The sequence below is a fragment of the Cheilinus undulatus genome, linkage group 8 (assembly GCF_018320785.1).
Source record: "Cheilinus undulatus linkage group 8, ASM1832078v1, whole genome shotgun sequence".
Lineage (NCBI taxonomy): Eukaryota > Metazoa > Chordata > Actinopteri > Labriformes > Labridae > Cheilinus > Cheilinus undulatus.
Window position 1 is genome coordinate 9,227,398 of NC_054872.1, and position 20,536 is coordinate 9,247,933.

At 40.6% G+C, this 20,536-nt stretch overlaps 1 protein-coding gene across 1 annotated transcript in view; it reads left to right on the plus strand.

The window, feature by feature from the left end:
* LOC121514308 (low-density lipoprotein receptor class A domain-containing protein 4-like) overlaps positions 1-14,517 on the plus strand; it is an 87,307-nt gene extending 72,790 nt beyond the window's left edge. Inside the window, exon 4 of the mRNA XM_041794472.1 lies at positions 2,492-14,517. Within this exon, the coding sequence (XP_041650406.1) occupies positions 2,492-3,076 (585 nt within the window). The 3' untranslated portion in view covers positions 3,077-14,517. The remainder of the gene's footprint in view (positions 1-2,491) is intronic.
* Positions 14,518-20,536: the final 6,019 nt, after the last annotated feature.

Consider the following 20,536-nt stretch of genomic DNA (forward strand, 5'->3'; position numbering starts at 1 on the left):
TTGAGGAAATTTTGCATCTTTTCTCCCCCACTCTGTAATTACACCGTTATATATTTATTAACTGATTGGTGACACACTGATGGCTGTTGTTGCTGCAACATGAGCATCAGTATGGACGGACTTTATTCACTAAATGAAGACGGCAGTGGCTCAGATAGTTAAACTGTTGTGCAGTTGCAATCAATGTCCATTGGAAATCAGGTTTGTTGTAAAAATGTACAGACTTTCTGCTTTTTGCAATGAACAAATCAAACAAAAGGAGTTGAACTAGCTCAACACAACTAATGCCTCAATGAGCTTCCCCCAATTCAACTGAAAATATAACTTCTTATGACTTCTCCAGTCTCAAAATTATTCACCCCCTTCATGGTGAGCATCTTCAGGGCTTGATAGAACATCCTTCTGCTTCTGTGACCTGCTGCAAAGGAGATGCATATCCAGACACCAGCTTCCAGCAGCGTTCCTGAGGAATCTTATCCCATTCCTCATGTGCAGTGGCCTTCAGTTCAGTAATATTCTTGGGTCTGCATGCTGCGACCGCCTTCTTCAAATCCAACCCAAGATTCAAGTCAGACGACTGTCATGGCGATTGTAGAATCTTCCTGGACTTCTTCTGTAGCCAAGCCTTGGTGGAACTTGAGTTATGCTTGGGATCACTGTCCTGTTGGAAAGTCCAATGACACCCAAGCTTCAGTTTCTTCACAGATGGCATGACGTTTCCTTCTAGGATTTTCTGATGCTTAAATGAATCCACACACTGCAGGTTTCCAGTGCTAGAGGATGCAAAGCAGCCCCAGAGCATCTAGAGCCACCACCATGCTAAACCGTGGGCACAGTGTTCTTTTCAGCGTATGCTTTATTCTTCTTCCTCCAGACATACCGCTGATCCATCGTGCCAAAAAGTTCCAGTTTCGGAATCCCAAAACCTCTGTAGCGTATTTCTATCATTTTGATTGGAGCAGACTTTTCTTGTGCTGCTGGGTCAGTAGTGGTGTATGATTTTGAGCTAAAGTTGGGTTTATTTGTAATAGCTGCAAAGTGGTATAATCACATCCTAGTTGTATAGATCAGTGGTCACTCACCTCTCCCCTTCTGCCTCCTGACAGAGTGGGATTCATAGCTGGAAGTAAAACAAATATTTAGTCTTTAAAAAGAACTCTTATTGGCCTTTATGGAATTGCTTTGTATTTTGTAAACTGTAGATGTGTACGGAACAGTTATTTTTACAATGTGCACAAAGTCTGATAACTTTTCTGACAATCTAAAAAAAAACAAAAAACCACACATCCTGAGAGTCAAGCCTGTGATCCTGTCGTTACTGCTGTTATTTTTCTGTTCTTTCATTGTCTTACCTCTTTACCTCTCCTCATAAGGCTTAACCTTTTGTGATAAATAGTCTTTTTCATGAGGCAGTGATTTCAACAAGGTCCAGACCTGAATCATTATTAAAATGTATTTAAGATGGAATAAACATTTAGTTCCATGCGGTTTTTTTTTTACCCATGTGCTACTTAAAGTGAGCTCAGTCTTCATCTCTCGCTCCTCTTCTTCACTGCGTCACAGGCTGTGAGTGTCCTGCTAATGCCATTGCTCTGTGTCTGTAAATAAACATTATCTGATTCCTTTATACATAAGATTACAGCAAAATAAAATAAGTTGATTATTGTACTGCATAACCATGTGTCACAGAAACTAGTAACATTCTGGGTTATGATTAAATTTGCTGATTTTATCACTTTTATCAGACTATTAATGAAGGTTAAGTAACTGCCCTATGGTTTACATATAAACAGGCTACTTTTAAAGCTGCTGTTTAATGAATTCTGCTCATAGCCCACATTTTTAAATAAATATTACTGTTTGAAATGTTCCCAGTGAATGCTAAAACAGATTTAAAAAGAGGACACAAAACTAAAGCGTGGTGAGTGCAGGGAGCTAAAAATATTTGGTGCTTGAAATATTTAGGAGAAGACCTGCAGACCCCTCTTACCTGGTGGATTCAGCTATAAAATGGCAAATATTAAATAGTTCATGCACTGACCAGCATGACAAAGAAAAAAGATTTTTAAAATGTTTATTTTTAAATACAAGATTTGTGCATTTTTTTAGATTATAGAGGATTTTTTGTCGAAAAGAATCATGATGAAATCAAGATTGTGATCCAGCCATAAAAAGTATCATTATATGATATTTTCTCCATATCATCTATCCTTGTCATGTGAGCACAGTGTGATATTGAAAGATTGTCTTTTAATTTAGCCTCATGAATCAGCCTGTTGTCATAGACACTAGATCTAGCTATCTGGGTCAGGATCAGACTGATGCCTAATACCAGGATCATAAGACATATGGTTCTCTTCACTAAATGTTTATTTTGCTGAAATTTGTTGTATTGTGTTGTCATTAGGTAAAACAATGTTGTTTTTCCTTGTGTAAGACAACTAACTGTTGAAACTGACATTTTTTTTTGTTCTTGTCCTCCTCATCTCAGGTGTTATACGCTCCCCAGGCCAGGGATCGCTTCACCGCTCCCTCCTTTATGCAGCGCGACCGCTTCAGCCGCTTCCAACCCACCTACCCTTACCTGCAGCACCAGATCGACCTGCCGCCCACAATCTCGCTGTCGGATGGCGAGGAGCCCCCGCCATACCAGGGGCCTTGCACCCTGCAGCTCCGTGACCCAGAACAACAGATGGAACTCAACCGAGAGTCGGTGAGGGCGCCGCCAAACCGGACCATCTACGACAGTGACTTGATCGACATGGGAGGAGGCGGTAGCCTTGGAGGGGTGGGGGGTGGAGGGGGAGGAATGGGAGGAGGCGGTCCAAGGCCGCCCAGCAGTAACTCGGGCATCAGTGCGGCCAACTCCAGCAGCCATGGGCGCATGGAGGGCCCTCCGCCAGCGTACAGCGAGGTGATGGGTCACTACCCCGGCTCAGCATTCTTTCTACACCAGCACAGCAATAACCAGAGGGTGGGGGGGCCGGGGAGCAGGACGATCCAGCAGCAGAGCCAATCAGAAAGCACAATAGTACCTGCCAAGGCCAAGGATGGCCAACCGGAGGACCTGGTGTGAAGAGAGGAGTAGGGGGCAAGTGGGGGAAACCCACCCCGAACTATAAACTGTCTCTTCTCTTCACCTCTGTAAGCAGTGGTCTCTCTATCGCTCTCTCTCTTTGTCTCTCTCATGTCCTCTTTCCACACTCCCATGCACAAATGAATATCAACCTTAGCTACAACAAAACAATGAAAGAGAACCAAGCGTTGATTTCATTTCAGTTTCTTGCTGTTAGTAATTCAAAGCGCTAGCACCACTGGGGCAGGATGTATGCACTGCTCCTCTACATGAGAAAGAAAACATTCTGCTAGCACAGATTGAAACGATTTGCTTTTTTGTCCCCTTGGGTGACAGCTTTGTCCCTGAGAACTTAAAAAGATATTTTTATTTTTTGTTCCTTTTTTTCGGACCGGGATCTGTGCACAAAGCGAGAACTGAGAATCAAGGACTTACAGAGAACACAACAAAACAAGAGACTCACAAAAACCCAAATCTTAGTGCCAAGGTTCACGAGGAAGCAAAGCAAGGGGGGAAATGACTCATTCTAACATTCAAAACACATAAAAGAAAGTTATCTAAAAGTTGCACTATCTTTTTGTTGTAAAAGAGAAGAGGGAATTATGCTATGTAATGATGATGATGTGTTTTGTTTTTCTTTTCTTTTCTTTTTTTTTTTTTTTTTTTTTTTTTTTTTTTTGTCCTTTACATGAATGGACTGACTGACTGAACTTTGGCTCCAAAGTTGTTTAAACAGTAGGGAGCAAAAAAGACAAGTATTATAAGCTTATGTCCTTCCTGTTTTTGAAATACTGCAAGAAATACTCGTACCCAGCCTACAACACCTCTGTCTGCTTACACCACGGGCACAGTGAGACTCAGTAGGAGAATCATCTAGTGCTGCTCACGTCCGTGCACACTTTAGCCTAGTGGGAAAGAAATCTGACTAGTGACCAGCTGCTAGGTGGACCAAACATTTCTCACCTCCTCTTATATCATGTTACAATTCTAAACTCCTGGAGAGATGAGAGTTGCTTGGCAAGATCTAGCATGCTCCGAAGTGTCCGAACAGCATGTGATACAAAAATATTCCGTTTGTTTCCATTAGAGTGTCAGAACAGCATGCAAGAGATGCAGCTCAGTGTGGCATGCATCACCTGTGATCCCATCTATTGTTCTCTCTGTTTTTGTATTGACAGAGATGAGAACAGAGGAAGGAAGGAGGGAAATAATCTGCATTTTCTTCCATTTTTCTAAGTTTGGTTACCAGAGTGGAAACAGCTGTGCATCAGTATCATCCATATCCGTGTTTGAAATGTCATTCTCAGAGGAGGCGGAAGTCACACTCCTCTTTCTTCAGCTACAGTTCAGTGGGAAAATTTAAATCTGAAGGGCAGAGAATAAAGTGTTAAATGGATGAGGTTTATGATGCATGATGCAAAGCGCTATCTGACGCTCACATGCTGTCTGGACACGGTAAAACATTCTTGAATCAAGGAGATCATAACTTCAAAACAAAAAAACAACATATCCGTCAGTCTACCCAGCAGCCTGGTCACAGCTGATTCTTCACTTCTCAACTCTGTCCCAACCTCTGAGCACCTGACACTTCCTCTCTCCTGTTTCCTGCATCCATGACCCCCTGTCCCTCCTCTCATCTTGACATGCACAGTGCGTTCTGCCAACAGCCACACTGAACACAAACCCCCGCCGCCATGACAACGAAAAACACAAAACAAAAACAAAAAGACGGCTCGGATCTCTGTCTTCACGTCTCTAAAGCCACAAAAGAAAAAAAATACCCAAGACTACACAAAGTGAAGATTCCTGTCTGCATCGGCCAGCACAGCGATCAGGTTTGAACTGTCTGTGGTCGAAGTCAAAGGGCTATGGGAGGGTCCTTTTTGTAAAAGAAAACCTTTTTTTGAAAAAAAATCGAGCCTTTTTCTCTGCTCATCGTTGCCTTCTCCTCTGCTCTTGCGCTTTCTCTGTCTCTCTTGTCTTGTTTGCGTTCAAAGCCAGAGCTCTGGACACCTCCAACCCCACCCACACCCACCTGATCCACCCCACCCTCCCTGCTTTTCAAACAGTGTCTCTGGCGAACACTGATCATCACCCCTCCCTTCATTTATGTGCAGAAAAAGTGCGTTCAAATGATGCAGAGTCCGCCAAGCCCTTTAAAGTGGAGACTGGAGTGGAGCCCTCATTTGGCAGTGTGCTAGTGCAGTCCTCTCTTCCCCTGTGTGTGTGTTTGTTACTATATATATGTGTGTGTGTTTGTTAGACCTTTTAACAACACAACAAAGCACTTAATGCCCCAGCAGGAGCATTGCGTCCGTGTGCGTGTCTGTGTTTATCTGAATGATTTACCAGCTGACTGCTTTGTCTTTAAACATTTAAGAACATCTTTCTTATTCGGTACTGTCCATATTAACGCAGCATTTATTAAGCTCTCATTCAAGCCGGAGGGGTATGTTTGGTATTACCATGTTTTAAAAGTGACCTCAATATAAAATCTCTATGTTTATGCCACAGTCTAGGGGCGTTTTTACACCTTTAGTTTGTTTGCTCTGGTCTGAATCATGGACCTATTACCTCAAGATTGGTCTTTATGTTCACTAGGGATGTATAGATGCATCAGTTTAACATCAGTAGCAGCAGATGTCGGCCCTGTTTACAAACACCCACCATCGGTTAATGGTGTGGCGTGAACAGATATCAGTTTTCACTGTTTATCTGTTGTCTCCTGTTATCTGGTTTCTCTGGCTGCCTGATCCTAGAGAAAATAAAAGTTACCTGTTGGATAAACTCTGTTTTCATGGTCAAATGTACGAGAAAATGTTGACATACCAGGAGTGTTGCACCAAAATCTGCTCTATCAGCTAAGCAAGCTATATGTGTTATACACAAGGAAACCTGCTCTCTGATAGATGAGATTTCTTGTGGGATGTCCCAGAAATAAGCAAAGCACTGGTGTCGGGTCACAACCTTGTATCTCCATTTTTTACTATTTTTTCAAAGCCAGTGCTATTGGTCAACCTTTAGAGGGATTACAACTTTTAAACCAATTGAAAGTGTCAAAAAAGATTATATGACCATTAAGTGTTAAATTATTTTAAAGATATAGCTTTTTTTTCCATCCCCTGAAAAGTGATTATTTTGGAGATACGAGGTTATGGCACGAAGGCAAGAAAGACTACTTGAATCCTGCCTGGTCATGGTTGTATCTTCAACTAGTTTGAATAGAGAGGGCCAACAGCGGCCATCTTTAAGCTAAAGATATTGGCTAGGGAAATTCATGCTCACTGGTAGTGATGTTCTTAGGCGTGTAACTTCCCATCCAGTTAAATCCAAATGTAGTGGACAAATCAAAGTCAAATGAATACAAACATCACAACATGACCATAGCCGGATGTGACTAAGGTTAGCTGGCACTGCAGTTCTTGGATCCTTTTTGCTGATTACTGTCCACATTCCTGCAGTGGATGTCACTAAATGCTTGCATGACCTGACACAGCTTCTGGATAACTTTATCCCCATTTTCTGGATCAAAATAGCGCTAAACCTCTCTCTTCCTATGCGAGGTTTCTGTGCTCTAGCAGTTAGCAGTTGTTTATTTGGATTCAAAATCATCGTGGCTGCTTGTGGCTGACGGCTGGAGCATTTAACCTGGATTGTTGGCCTGAACTGGAAGAAAAATGTTAATAATAAGTTTAACCCACTCATAATTCTGCTGCCGACTAAAAGATCTTGTTTTAACTGTTTGGCCGACCATTGCACATCTCTAGTAGCTGATCAAATCCAAAATTGATGGCTTCACACCAGAGCAAACAAACCACTCTAGCGCGTCCATTTTAACCAAACAGGTCAGGTGTGAAAATGTCCTAACATACAGGTTCTAGCACAGCTGCACAAAGAGAACTCCACCTGTCTAGAGACTGTAATGGAGCTGTAGGGTTACACCTGAGGATTTTAATAGTCCTGTCATATGTGGCTTTTAAACAAAAACTTGGCTGTTGATTTATTTTCTGGCTGTTCAACTCCACATCAGACCTCTTTATCGGCCTCAACAAGCCTTGTGTTCAACCTTGAAGAGCATTTTTATCAGAGTTTTCTTCAAGTGCCAGCTGTTTGCTGGACATTAAACATTTTCAGATCACTATTTTTTTAGGCGTTTCAAGTCACATTAGCATAGCTTTTAACCTTATCAAAGGTTTGAGTTAAGTGAGCACTACCTTGGCTTGCAGCCTCTGAAACCCAAGTGAGTAAAAACACAGGTTTTAACATGGAACTGCCTTATTTAGTGACTTTTATTAGCAGGTTCTTGGAGTTTTTTTGAGAAGTGCAGATCTCAGTGGATAACTTGGCACTTGGTTAAAAGCTAATGAATGCAGACCTTTAAAGAGTCACCTTAAAAACCCCTTTATTTTTCTGCTTCCACAAAGCTAGGTGAACAGGGAAAGAACTTAAAAGCCAAGGCTGGCAACACACCAACCAATTTTCATATCATATCCAGTGTTTTGAACATCGAAGACAACAGACAGAAGGACAATTTCAACCACCTTTAAATGTTATGATTCTCCGATTCGGCCTGACTGTAAGACCACACACCATGCTGTTTGGAGTACCAGTTCACGATGGCAGCACTTAGGTCTCATAGATATGTGATAAAACATGACTTTAGATGGAAAGCAAATATGGAGGATGGTTGATGTTGTTAGCTTGCTTTCCTTGCATGGATTTTGTTTGTCAGGGTAGCAACCCTTCCTGGTCTGCTCACTCTCATTGGTTGTTGAGGGTAATATTTGGAATATTGAGTAACAAACGGTTACATATCAAATCAGGGATGCTCTGACCCATCTGGGAAAAGTAAAGTGATCACATGGAGACAATACACTTGAGGATTATCTGAACAAAATAATTTGTTGTAACAAGCCTGGAATTGGGCCAAGCTTTCCTGATTATTGGAGATCCTAAAATCAGACTTTAAATTGTCTAGTGTGTTGCCAGCATTAGGTGAAGGTATAAGAATAATAAAATCTAAATTTGATTCAAGGTCAACCCTCAAGAAGAGGATTAGGGCCACTGGAAGAAATCTAGAGTTCCAAATTTTTCCCAGTTCAAAAAAAACAAAAAGTCAAAGTTAAGACTTTTTTCATTAGAACTCTGACTTTTTTACAAGAATGCGGACAAAAAAAGTAGTCTCAAGTAACATTTTCATTCAGAATTTGGACAGTAAAGTGAGGATTATGACTGAAATTTTTCGAGACTCAACTTCTTTATCAAATACTTGGGAAAAAGGACAGAATTCTGTAGTCTGAGATGCCAACCAAACTGACTGACATGCACCACTTTAGTTTATGAGCTGTGGAGCTTATTGGTGGATAAAACTGGAGACCAGTTGAAAGAAGTGGAATAACATCTTCTCTGCCAGATGCTTTAATCGCTGTTCTTTGCTGGTGCTTTAATAAAGTAATGTGGCCCAGTTCTGATGAAACTAGGGCTAAAGCTACATCCAAGCTGAATGCTACATTGGCAGCAGCCATTGTATTTACAACTAAACCCCTTCTGGACTACCTTGTTCTGCTGAAATGATGCTGATTGGTCAGGCTGGTCACAATCATTTCAGATTTGAGCTTTGCGAGACGGATCTGCCTGATGACAGACATGGAATCTGGCCAATCCATCTGCTTTTCATGGTTACAAATTTTGAAAAACCTCCAAATTTTAAAAAAGTTGGAACTCTTTATTTATTTTATACTGGCCCTAATCCTCTTCCGTAGCGACTCAACCAACAATTTAGCCAGTCCAGCCCTATATAGTAAAAAAGCTATCTGAGCCCCTGTATCAACAGCAACATTAGAGTAAAGTACATTTATTTCTTTAAAAAAATGACATGAAGTAAAAGTACTCTCTCTAAGTTGTATATTTTATGAAATTGGGACACAAATAGCCTCTTAATGCTCAAACAAGTGTAAGATCTGAAGTGACGTCCTCCTCGGCCTGCTCTAATTACAGTGTGATGTTTTCTGATGCAGCATTGATGATGATTACAGAAAGCTGCGGTATGTTTCTGGGCCAGAAGGGAGATCTGCTCAGCTAAATCAAAACGTCAAACAAAGAACCTGAACGTGTTCCTGTCAGTGTGTAGACATGTGCAGCTCACGTCTGACTTATCTGACGTCCGGTTGGTGGAGGAAAAGTGAAAAAGAAAGCCTTCTGATCCCATTAGCATCAGTGTGTTTGAATGTATGCCTGTGCCCCGGTCTGTGGCGTTTTTCCATGGCTCTACAGTCGTGTGTATGATTGTGTGTGTTACTACATCGCTGCTGCTATTGCTGTTGCTGCTGCTGCTACTGCTACTATTGTTGCTACTGCTGCTTCTCATGCCCCCCCTCGCCCCACACCACTCCCCTGTCCTTCTGTTCCCTTTACTCATCCAAAACGCGAAGGAGAGAAATCTGACCCTCTGCAGTCAAAAGCTCAAGTTTAGAGACTCTGCATCGTCCTGTTTGCAGCAGGACGCTTATTTAGTTTCACAGAAGCCTGAGTGAGTCAGTGAGAAGAAAGTCCCGACTCTTCTGCCTTTGACTGCACGGACCTGCTTCATACCCACATTTCTTTTCCTTTGTTTCTCCTTCTTTACTTTTTTTCTCGCCTTGTTCTCTCTGCGCAGTCATAGCTTGTAAATTGAGAACATAAAGATGAATTTTATGTTTTCTACAAGGAGGTTTGCATGTTACTATTATGTGAGTAAATAAGGTGCCTAATGTTCATGTTTGAGCAGACCACACCTCAGTCAAACTGCTGCTTGGAATCCTTACAGGTGCTTTACTCTGACCTGACTGCCTGTCTGGCACAAATAGGAGAGATATTTAAAAAAATATGTTAGCTACATTTGCCAAAAATGATCTTCTCTCTGTCTTTTTGTAAAGTTGTGGAAAGATGTCACAGTTGTGGCCTTCTGGAGTCTGATCCTGAGCTCTCGTATGGTAACTACAGAGGCCCATTTCAGCCAGTCAAAAGAAAGAGAATATTTAAAGCTGAGCATTGGTTAATAAAAGATTTAAGTCTTCAGCCATTGAAATGAAATGAAGGCTCATAAACTCAGAGATAAAAGTCAAATTAGGTAAGAAAAGGTTTAAGTTATGATATAAAGAAGCAAAAGTATCGTTAAAGGTAAAGCCAAAAAGTGATTAAAGTCAAATTTATGTGACAGAAAGTTGTAATTCTAAAACTTGGAGAAGTCAGACTTATGGGAAAAAGACATGGCATTTTTTTTTATTAAATTAAGAGCTAATGATTAATAGATACGAGATAAGTCATTTTGGGATGTGAAAAAAAATCAAAATTATGAGGTAATAAGTCCTCAACATAATTTCTAACTGAACTTTTTTTCTCTTAACTCATAATTATGTCCTTTTTTCCTCACAATTATGACTTAGTATCTCTCTAGTTTGACTTTTTATCCCAAATTTGTACTTTCAATATCATAATCATGACTTTGATCTTATAATTCTGTTTTGTATCCCAAATTTTGACTCTCTAGCTCATATTTATGATTTGTTTTTGTTTTTTTGTTAGACCTTAGATTTGTGCAAATGCTTGGCTTTTTTGCCTTTCTTTCCTCTTTTGTCTGGCAGAAATGGGCTTCCATAGGTAGCGGACTGACTCCGACCTGGCAGTGAAGTGGACAAAAGCAACACTTGTATTCACTCTCATGACCGCAAACATTTAGTGACCACAGCAGCAGCTGTGTAGCAAAACTCCTGCTGCCTCTACAAACCGCAGTTCAACCCCCTTCGACCACTTTTAGCTCCGGTTCAACCCGTGCCTCTGCGGTGTTTTTGAGCATTCTCACAGGCCAGTCATGCCAGACAGCAGTGGTCATTCCTGTCAAAGCATTGGAGGCCATTTCAACCGGTAATTTGACCAGCGTGTGGAGCAGACATAGGAACCCACTTGCACTCAAAAAGCTCCCACCTTCGTTGTGCCTCACTTCCAACGGTGCTTTTTTCAGTAGTCTGTCTTTCTTTATGTTTGTTTGTAAGGTGCTGTATATAACTTGAATATATTATGCACATATCCTACCCAATGGGTAGAAACCACAAAAAATGTTGTGAATAATGTAATATAATGTATAGACAATATAAGAATTTTAAGAAGGCAGCATCAAATTTGTAAATGCCTACAGTTAAAACGTGCTTTGTCTTTTTTTTTTATCAGAAACATGGTTTGCAAAGTATGCTTAGAATATGGTTGCAACACAAATACAAATTACTACTTATAATATTTTGCTATATATAATAGTCTGTTATGATAAAGGATGAGATAACCTGTGGATCAAGGAAGTTGAGTTCTTGACTTGTTTATTGGATCATCTAAAAACAAGCTCTCACAGTGCTTGCCATCATTTGGGTACTGGCGGGTGGTTTTTATTTTCACACCAGTCAACTGACAAATGTATAGAGTTCTATAACACAGATTTTTTAAAAACACATCAGTTTGTGTTAATGCCACGACGACAGCCAGGCTCGGCTGCATCTCAGCTCGCTCTGTTAATTGTTGAACAAAAGGTTGAAGCTGTTCAGTTTGGAAGAGGCGTCACATTGCCATCGCACACAAGAGCTGTGAGCTCTTCCAAACAAGGAAGAATCTGTGTCTGTTCTTTTTTAATCCTAACAATGTTTTAGTTCATTTCAGCTGTAGTTCTGTATATCTGCCAAAGTATAAATCTGTGGAGCACACTCAGCAAGGCTGGAGATTTGTCTGGATGTCAGGGATTGGTTCAAGGATTTCAGCCCCATTTCAGGAGGATCGCTCAGTACACTTACATGCTATCAAGAGACAGCTGAAGAGGTTAATTTACTAAAACTGGACTTTTAAAATGCATGTCCACATGGTGGTCAGACTTAGATGATGACCAAGTCGACCCTAGATAATGCAGTTCTGGATCAATCAATGCAACCTTAAAGTGGAACTGGTAAAGTTGCAAAGTTGTGCACAGAACAGGGCGGGAGTTCAAGTGATGACAGATGGGAACTCTGCTGCTAGGAAACAGCAACACAGGCTCCTCCAAGCTGTCTGTGTGAAACATTGCATTATTTCTTTGTGTTTAATCCATTAAAATGTAAGGCCATCTTTAAAAAACCTCCAAAAACCAGAGGGTTTCCTGCAAAACCGCAGAGAATTTCAAGATTTACTAAAATATTTATTTCTTGGCCTCATGAGCAATTAGAGACATAAAATTAAAAGTATTTGAAAGCTTAAACCCTTGGCTTTAACCATAAATAACTGTTTGCCCTAACTTTAAGATAAAATCACTGCTCAAATCGAAATCATCAATTTCCTCCTCCTCTTTAAAACATATCTCTGGTCCACAGAGCCTTGGCCAGTGGTTCCCCATTCACATCAGTGTGGTTTCATCAGATTCACTGGAATTCTGGACGTCTAAAATACTTGTTTAGTCTGCTTAACAGTTGTTACTGCTCAACTTTAAAAAATACTTTGTATCCAGCAACCTTCCCATGTTGTGGCCAAAGTGGCTAAAATCACAATTATTTTTTATTCTATCTGCCTTTTACACGTGTCTGATTTCATGTCTTAAGCTCATACAAAGTTCTTAAAGGTGTATACACAGGAATGTTGCATTCAGTCAAGATGTGTTAAACACATGGAGGAACTACCTAAATGACAAAGGTGACAGTCCAGATCAGTGGTTCTCAACTGTCCTGGAGTCAGAACCCACCACAACCCCCTTACTGACAAATCAAGGCCCAAACTACTTACAGTTTTCAATAACAATCAAGTGTTTGTAATGAAAAATGGGTCAGTTTGGCCTTGAAATGGGACAAAATGTGACAAAACAAAGCAACTGAGACATGTCCTTCAAAATGAAAGCATATCATTGACTTTTTACAAAATATTTTTCTTCCAGGCAAACATCCACAACCCACTTTAGAGTTGAGAACCAATAGTCTGGATTGCCATTGCTCCTTCTGGTCCTGTAGGTTGCTTAAAAACTGATGTCATAGGATTGACCATTTCTAAAATCATGACTGGACACGTCACGACTTTCAAACTCGAATCATTGGAAAAAAAATTGACTTAGGGTGTTGTATACAGTAGAAATTATCCCATTGCTTGAGCAAGTTCACAACTGCAAAAGAAAAGATTAGCAGAAGTCGCACTGCCATCTGCCTTTAGAAATCCCCTTAAGTATGAGGGACAGCGTGCATCCCATCGTACCAAAAGTAGAGCAGAAAATAAACGTGGCTCTACATTCGCCCATGGTTTTTGTTTGCTGCTAGCTAACTCCTACGAAGCAGGCGTGCGTCTGTCAGTAGGTCAGTTGTCTCCCCGTGCTTCTATCGACTTTAAATCAAGCTTATCATCAGTTTTATTAGCATGTAAACGTACTGAGTGACCTCTGATGACAGTCATGTCGAGCCGTGAGTGTGAATCATCCAAGGAAAACAATGTTCATTCCCTCTTTTTGTTTCAGATTGTGAAGTTGCACCAGCTTGAAAGAAGTGGAAAAATGCCGCTAAAACTGTCATTTATCCTTTCTCTTTTTGTAATTATTTTTTTATTTTCTACATTACAATGTTATATGTGGCACAGTATATTGAAACAAAAGTCATGTTTAATCTGCAGTCATTTATTTACAGTATGTACCGAGAATAACTCCACTGTACAATAACCGCAGAGCATGTTCATTCTTATCTATAGACGATGTACATAGCAACGCGCCATTTTCTCTTCAAAGCACCAAATAAGTGGCAGTTGTGTAGTTTTTTAATTTGGAAAAGTCTCTATTGTACCTTTGGCTGGAGCGCCGCTCGGCTCTCCTTCTTAATAGACTTTATTTTTATTTTTCGTTTCCTGCACTAGCTTGAAGAACTAACTTGGGCTCAGACTGATTTTTATTTGATTTCTGCCCCCGCAGCGCGCTCCCTCTTTCCACTTATCAGAAGTCTGTACTCAACTGCTGACAACAAGTAGCTGTTTTTATTGTTCCAGATTTTAATAATAATGATGATGATAATAACAATGATAACGTCTCAACAGTTTGGTATTCTCTCTGTCTTGACAGTTACCATAGGACTGCTTCCATCATGGGTTTTGTAACATCAATTTGCTTTATTTACAAAATGACTCCTTCTTGTTCCCTCTCCCCCTCTGTGCTCAAATCTTGATATACATGTGACTGTGTTTAGTGAGCACACAGTACATATATATCCAAACACAGAGGTAAAATTGTTGTGTATTTTTGCCTCTTTTTATTTAAGCAATTGTGATGTAATAGGTTTTAGGCCTAAGGTCTGTTATTGCAATACTTTTACAGAAAAGAAGAAAAAAATCAAAAAATGTTGCTCTAAGTGCTGTTGTAGTCAAAGATTTTATGCTTGTACTTATGCTGTAGTCAAACTGCAGCGTAATGAATAAAACTTTAAAAGTGATTACTCCGGTGTTCTGCCTGTTTTTCTCCTCGGTGTGATGTGGATAATGAGCTTTGTAATGTGATTACTGGAGTCGGTCCGGGGCAGCCGTGCCACTCGGCTCTTTTATCTGTCCTCCATGATGCAGCCAAAGATCTGAGCAGGATTTAAAAAGAAGGATCAGCAACTTCTCAGACTTGTTTACCTGGTTACCTGGTGATGCAGGTTCAGGTCTGACGCACCAACATGCAGTCTGAGGGGAGACTTGAGCTTGTGTAACATTTTTCAAGTCACCTAAACACTTAAAGCACATTTTAAAACCACAGGTAACACTCATTTACATCCATTTTGGATTAAATAGTGCTGTCAGAGTTAACAAAATAATCTTGACTAATTAAGGTTCATAATCAGTGTATTAACTTTTTGAATCCCATGCTTTATTCTCCCTTTCAGCACATGGTTAAGCTTCATCAGCGTCCCCCTGCAGCCACAGTGGCGTAAATTAAGTGCACCACTGCTCCTTAACACTAGAACTGCTGTGGATCTCTATATACCTAAAACAACCAACGGGTCAAATTTATCTGTCATTAAAGTGCCTTGGTTTTTTATATATACCGCTGATCAAGAACTGTTATTTAACCACTGACATTTAACAACTTATTAACCTCAGATAGCGAACTAGATCACTGTTGGAAGATGATCCGTCACATAGAAAACCGTCTTTGGACTGATTGCTAATCCTTAAACTTTCCCCATCACTGGATTCTACATTAAAAGAACTGAGTAAATGTCTTTTTTTCCCTGTTGTATCCATTTTGAAGGTTGATCTATTGACCTCTGATCAGGCATTGCTGCAATAGAGAGAAAGTATGTCCATTGTGGCATCTATTTATGGCTGGTGTGAAATAAAACATTGGGAAATCAAGGCTTTCTTATGGGGTAAATTTGACCTGTATGGTGGTTCTAGATATAAATGTCCATTAACAACTTTTGGTGTTAGGCAAAGATTTTTTTATGACACCAGGTGCTATAATACAGACTTTAAGGAAAAAAAAGTCCAAGACTGACAGTCTTTAAACTTGTACACACACATCAAGTAAGATACAATCAAAGAACAGCCTTGGGTAAATTTTACCCATTGGCAGTTCTAGTGTTAACGTCTCATTTTGCCTTACAGGCAGCTCAGTGGACAAGTCAAAAACCATCTAAACTGTATTCAGACATTTACTTTTTTACTACGAATGCATGATGCTATCATCATGATACTAGCATCAGCAGCTATTAGCATAAAAGTTTACTATTGGTACCTGCTGATCTGAATATTTCTGCTGATATTTACAACTGATATATCAGCCATGTATACAGTTAATTCAGAAAGTTTTCAGACCCTCTTCTCTTTTGCAATTTTGTTATGTTGCAGCCCAATGCTACAGTTGTTTAAGCTAATTCTGTCTCTCATTAATCTACACTAGGTACCCCATGATGACATAAGTATTTAGACTCGTTACTCAGTTCTTAGTTGAAGCACCTTTGGCAGCAATGACAGCCTCAGGTCTTTTTGACTATGATGCAACAGGCTTTGCACACCTGGATTGGGGGATTTTCTGCCAATCTCCTTTGCAAATCCTCTCAAGCTCAGTCTGGTTGGATGGGGACGGTCAGTGGACAGTCATTTTCAGGTCTCTCCAGAGATGTTCAATAGGGTTTAAGCCAGTTTCTCCTGCTGGGCCACTTGAGGACATTCACAGAGTCGTCCCTAAAGCCTGGTATACACGGCGATTTCAGGCTGTCCCAGACGTAAGGTCACCAACCGTGGTGGCGGCTCTGAAACGGTGGTCCTACATCACACTCTGGGCAGAAGCCTCTCCTCAGTGCAAAACACATGAACTGTGAGAAACAAGATTCTATGATCTGATGAAACAAAGATTGAACTTTTTGGCCTCAGTTCTAAACTTTATGTCTGTAGTAAACCAGGCACCAATACCATCCCAACAGTGAAGCATGGTGACGGCAGCATCATGCTGTAGGGGTGTTTTCCAGCAGCAGGGACAGGGAGACTGGTCAGGGTTGAGGGAAAGCTGAATGGAACAAAGTACAGAGACATCCTCAATGAAAACCTATTCCCTAGCACTGAGGACTTCAGACATGACAATGACCCCAAGTACACAGCAAAGACAACACGAGAGGCTTAGGGACGACTCTGTGAAGGTCCTAGAGTGGCCCACCAGAGCCCAGACTTGAACCCTGTTGAACATCTTTGGAGAGACTTGAAAATGACTGTCCACTTACACTGACAATGAGAAATGAATGACCTAAGTCTAGAAATGGTAAGGTTGTAAAAGTCTGCTTTGATAATGGTGGTTATGCGATCTTGAAAGTTTAGATTTGTGTCAATGATAACACCGAGGTTTCTGACATGCTCACTGAGCTTAAAAGGAAGTGAAGATGAATGGATAGGAATTCTTGTCTCCTACAATCAGGATTTTTGTTTGTCTTTAATAAGTTGTAGAAAGTTCTGTGACATCCAGTGGTTTGTTTCATCAATGCATTTGACCAGATTATTCATGGGAATGAGATAATTAGGGGACATTGAGACATATAGTTAAGTATCATCAGCATATGAGTGGTAAGAGATCCTATGTTTCGGATTATGGAACCAAAGGGGAAGTATGTATAGACTGAATAAAAGTGGACCTAGAACTGAATCCCCACCCACCCCATCATTCATACTGATATTTACTAATGAGAAATTGCCAAGGGAGACTGAAAATGTTCTTTCCTGCAGATTTGATTTGAACCACTGGATGACTGATCCTGAGAGACATATGTAGTTTTCTAGTTTGTGTAGAAGGATGTTATGATCAGCTGTGTCAAAGGCAGATCTTAAATCTAATGATACCAGGATGGACAGTTTGTTTGAATCATTTTTGAGTTTTAGATTGTTGAGAACTTTGACCTGTGCTGTTTCAGTGCTGTGATTGACTCTGAATCCTGATTGGTAAACATCATTCAGATTGTGTAGCTGATTGTAGACAACTTTTGTATTGATTTTGCTGATGAAAGGAAGGTTAGAGATGGGTCTGTAGTAGCTGGTTATTGAAGGATCAAGCTTGGTATTTTTCAGTACTGGAGTGATAGTGGCATGCTTGAGAGAAATTGGGAAATCACCAGACTGAAGAGATGCATTTATAATATGTAGAAGATCTTGCAGATCTTGAGAAAAAAGCTTGTTCAAATAGACTGGAGCCAAAGGTGCTTTAACTGGGGCGACTGGCTCAGTTGGTTGAGTTGTTGTCTCCCAGTTGGAAGGCTGTGGGTTCAATCCCCAGCTTCTGCAGTCACATGTTGATGTGTCCTTTGGCAAGACACTTAATTGCAATTTGCTTCCCCTTCTGCATCAGTGAGACAAAGACTTTTAGGGGTCGAGATTGAGTCAGGGACAAGGTAAAACAGGTAAAGAGCGTTTAAGAGCACTCCCTAATTTTAGTTTTCTCTCTAATAAAAAATCCCAAATCTTAACAAATTTGTTCAACTTGTTTATTTTGTAAAAAATAAATCCTTGTATGTGTTTAAAAGCCATTGACAAGTCTGGAATTATTCTAAAGATCTTAAAATGAGATGTTTATCTAGATTTGTCAGGTGAATGAGGCCTAAAGTAAGTGTTCAGAGGTATTTCTGACTATAAATAAGATGGACTGATATTATTTGTTGTTTGTTTGTTGTTGCCATTTGTTGTTTTTGTAAGTGCATCTCCTTATTATCACATTAATGAAGTCAAAGAGTAGCAGATCAGTGCTGGTCTTGGCCAGTCTTAATGGAAAATCCCGAGTCTGGTCAGTCCGAGACCGAGACAAGACCAAGTAAAAATGCTCTCGAGTCCCAGACAAGTCCAAGACATTCAAAATGTGGTCTTGAGACCGGTCTCAAGACCAAGACCGTTCTCAAGTACTACAACACTACTGATGGCCAGTTCTCCAACCTCAGGCATCCGTATGTGAACGGGTAGGTTTGACCTGTGGTGTAAGAGCGCTTTGAGTATTCAATCTAGAAAAGCACTGTGCAAGCTCAGGTCCATTTACCAAGTCTTTTTTTGTCATTATGGGGTACTGAGTGTAGATTAATGGGAGACTTTTTTTAAACTGTAGTATCAGGATGCAACTTAATACTGAATACAGTGAGGAGGTCTAAATACTTTCTGAATGCACTGTAGCTGTAAAATCATTTTAAATGTGCTGATGATCATAATAACATATCTTGAATGTGTTCTCAGCTCATCTAATCTTTTGCACAGTAGAAAAATGCCATGGATTTTGAACGTCCATCACTAAGGTTTTAGTTTGTTTTAGTCTCAGTGAGTAAAATTGAACTGACCTTGTGACCGAGTTTTATCACCAAAGATCAGTTTTAGCAGTTTTAGTCGTCTTCTTAAAAGGTTGTAGACAACAAATTTTTTTCATACTTTTAGTCGACACCAAAATGAGCCAGATGTTATTAGATTGTTTTTGAATAAAAATGTGTCTGACTAAGAACTGACTCAAAAATGCCTCGTGTTTCCTCTTTGACGTGCTCACTTCCACTGCCACAGATGCAGAGATGTTGAGAACGTATACTACGACGACTCTGCACCAACACTGCAGTACTTCCCCTCTTTCCTTTGTCGGAGGAAGTTCAATCTCCGGTGAGTTTCACATTAAGTTTTTACTTCCATCACCCAAATCTGCTCAGTCTTTCCCATCGTAGCTGCAGCACAGCAAAGGTGATATTCAGGTCACTTTAAATCTGCCGTCTTCCTCCTGAGCCAGGAGCAAATGACTCACTCAGCCCTGTAAAGTAATGAACTGCATAAAACATAAGTTACTGTATATTTCAGCAGGAAAAACCGCTTTATTTATAGACAGACCCCATCTGGCACCTTGTCATAACATTCAGGGGTGAAACAAAGCTAATGTTCAAAGCACTTAGCATCACTTACAAGTGCAGGGGGAGGGTGGGCCCCAGGGCCCCGCCTTCCCGTCCTTTCTATGAACCTCCTGCTGCCAAACTCAGCAAGGAGTAAAACTGTCCCGATACTTGCTCACATCCTCCCCCCTGACTCACTTACCCCAGACTGGTGAGGGCCACACAGACGCAGTCATGCATACATCTGCTGCAGTTTGTTCAGAGATGAGACATGATGTCTGAACCTCTCCCATGATTCCCTCTAAATATTACAGGATCCAGAGTCAGTATGAGACAGGAAACTGAGGAGGAAGCTGCTTTCTAGTACTAAGGTTCGCCTATACACTCACTCAGGAAGCACTGACTCTATGTTCACTGCTGTTTGGAAGAAAATGCAGCTTTATTTCAAATCACAACTGATTTTTAATCATTTAAGCTTTATGTAGCATTTTATCTAGTCACTGACAAGGTGCACCATGTGATGCAACCTTTACCTGCATTTCCACCAAGTGGTCTGGTCCGGTTCATTTCAGCATGGTGAGCAATTATTTGGAGTTACAAGTGGACCTGTCCATCCCTGAAGAGTGGATTTGAAACGCTTCAGTGTAGATGCAGGGGAGAGGCACCTCTGTGTTCTCTTTCTTATTTGATTTTATTCTCCTTAGTTCCAGATATTCTAACTCAAATACAGGGAGAATATGGAGTAAACCAGTAGAGCAGTAGGTGGCACTATTCATGAAAGGAATGGAAAAACACTGCAGAGAAGACAGAAGATGATAGCACTGATCCTGAAGTAAAAGGCCCAGTGCTGTGTTGCATAATGCTCTAAGCCTTGGTGCCCAACCTGGGGTCTGGGACCCCTTAGGGGGGTGCCAGAGATGGCAGGGGGGGTGCGTGAGGCTCTGTCTGCTCTGAGATTCTTAACCCTTAGAGCTCACGCTGCCGGCACATCCCTTTGTAAATCACCTGGTAACATTTTAACCTTAAGTCGTAGGAACTTAATTGTTTTTGTTTTTTTTTTTATCTGAAGCTCTTGGTTGTGCCTTTCTGATTATGTCTTCCATGCATTCGTAGCTCTTACAGAAGATTTTCTAGTGATCCC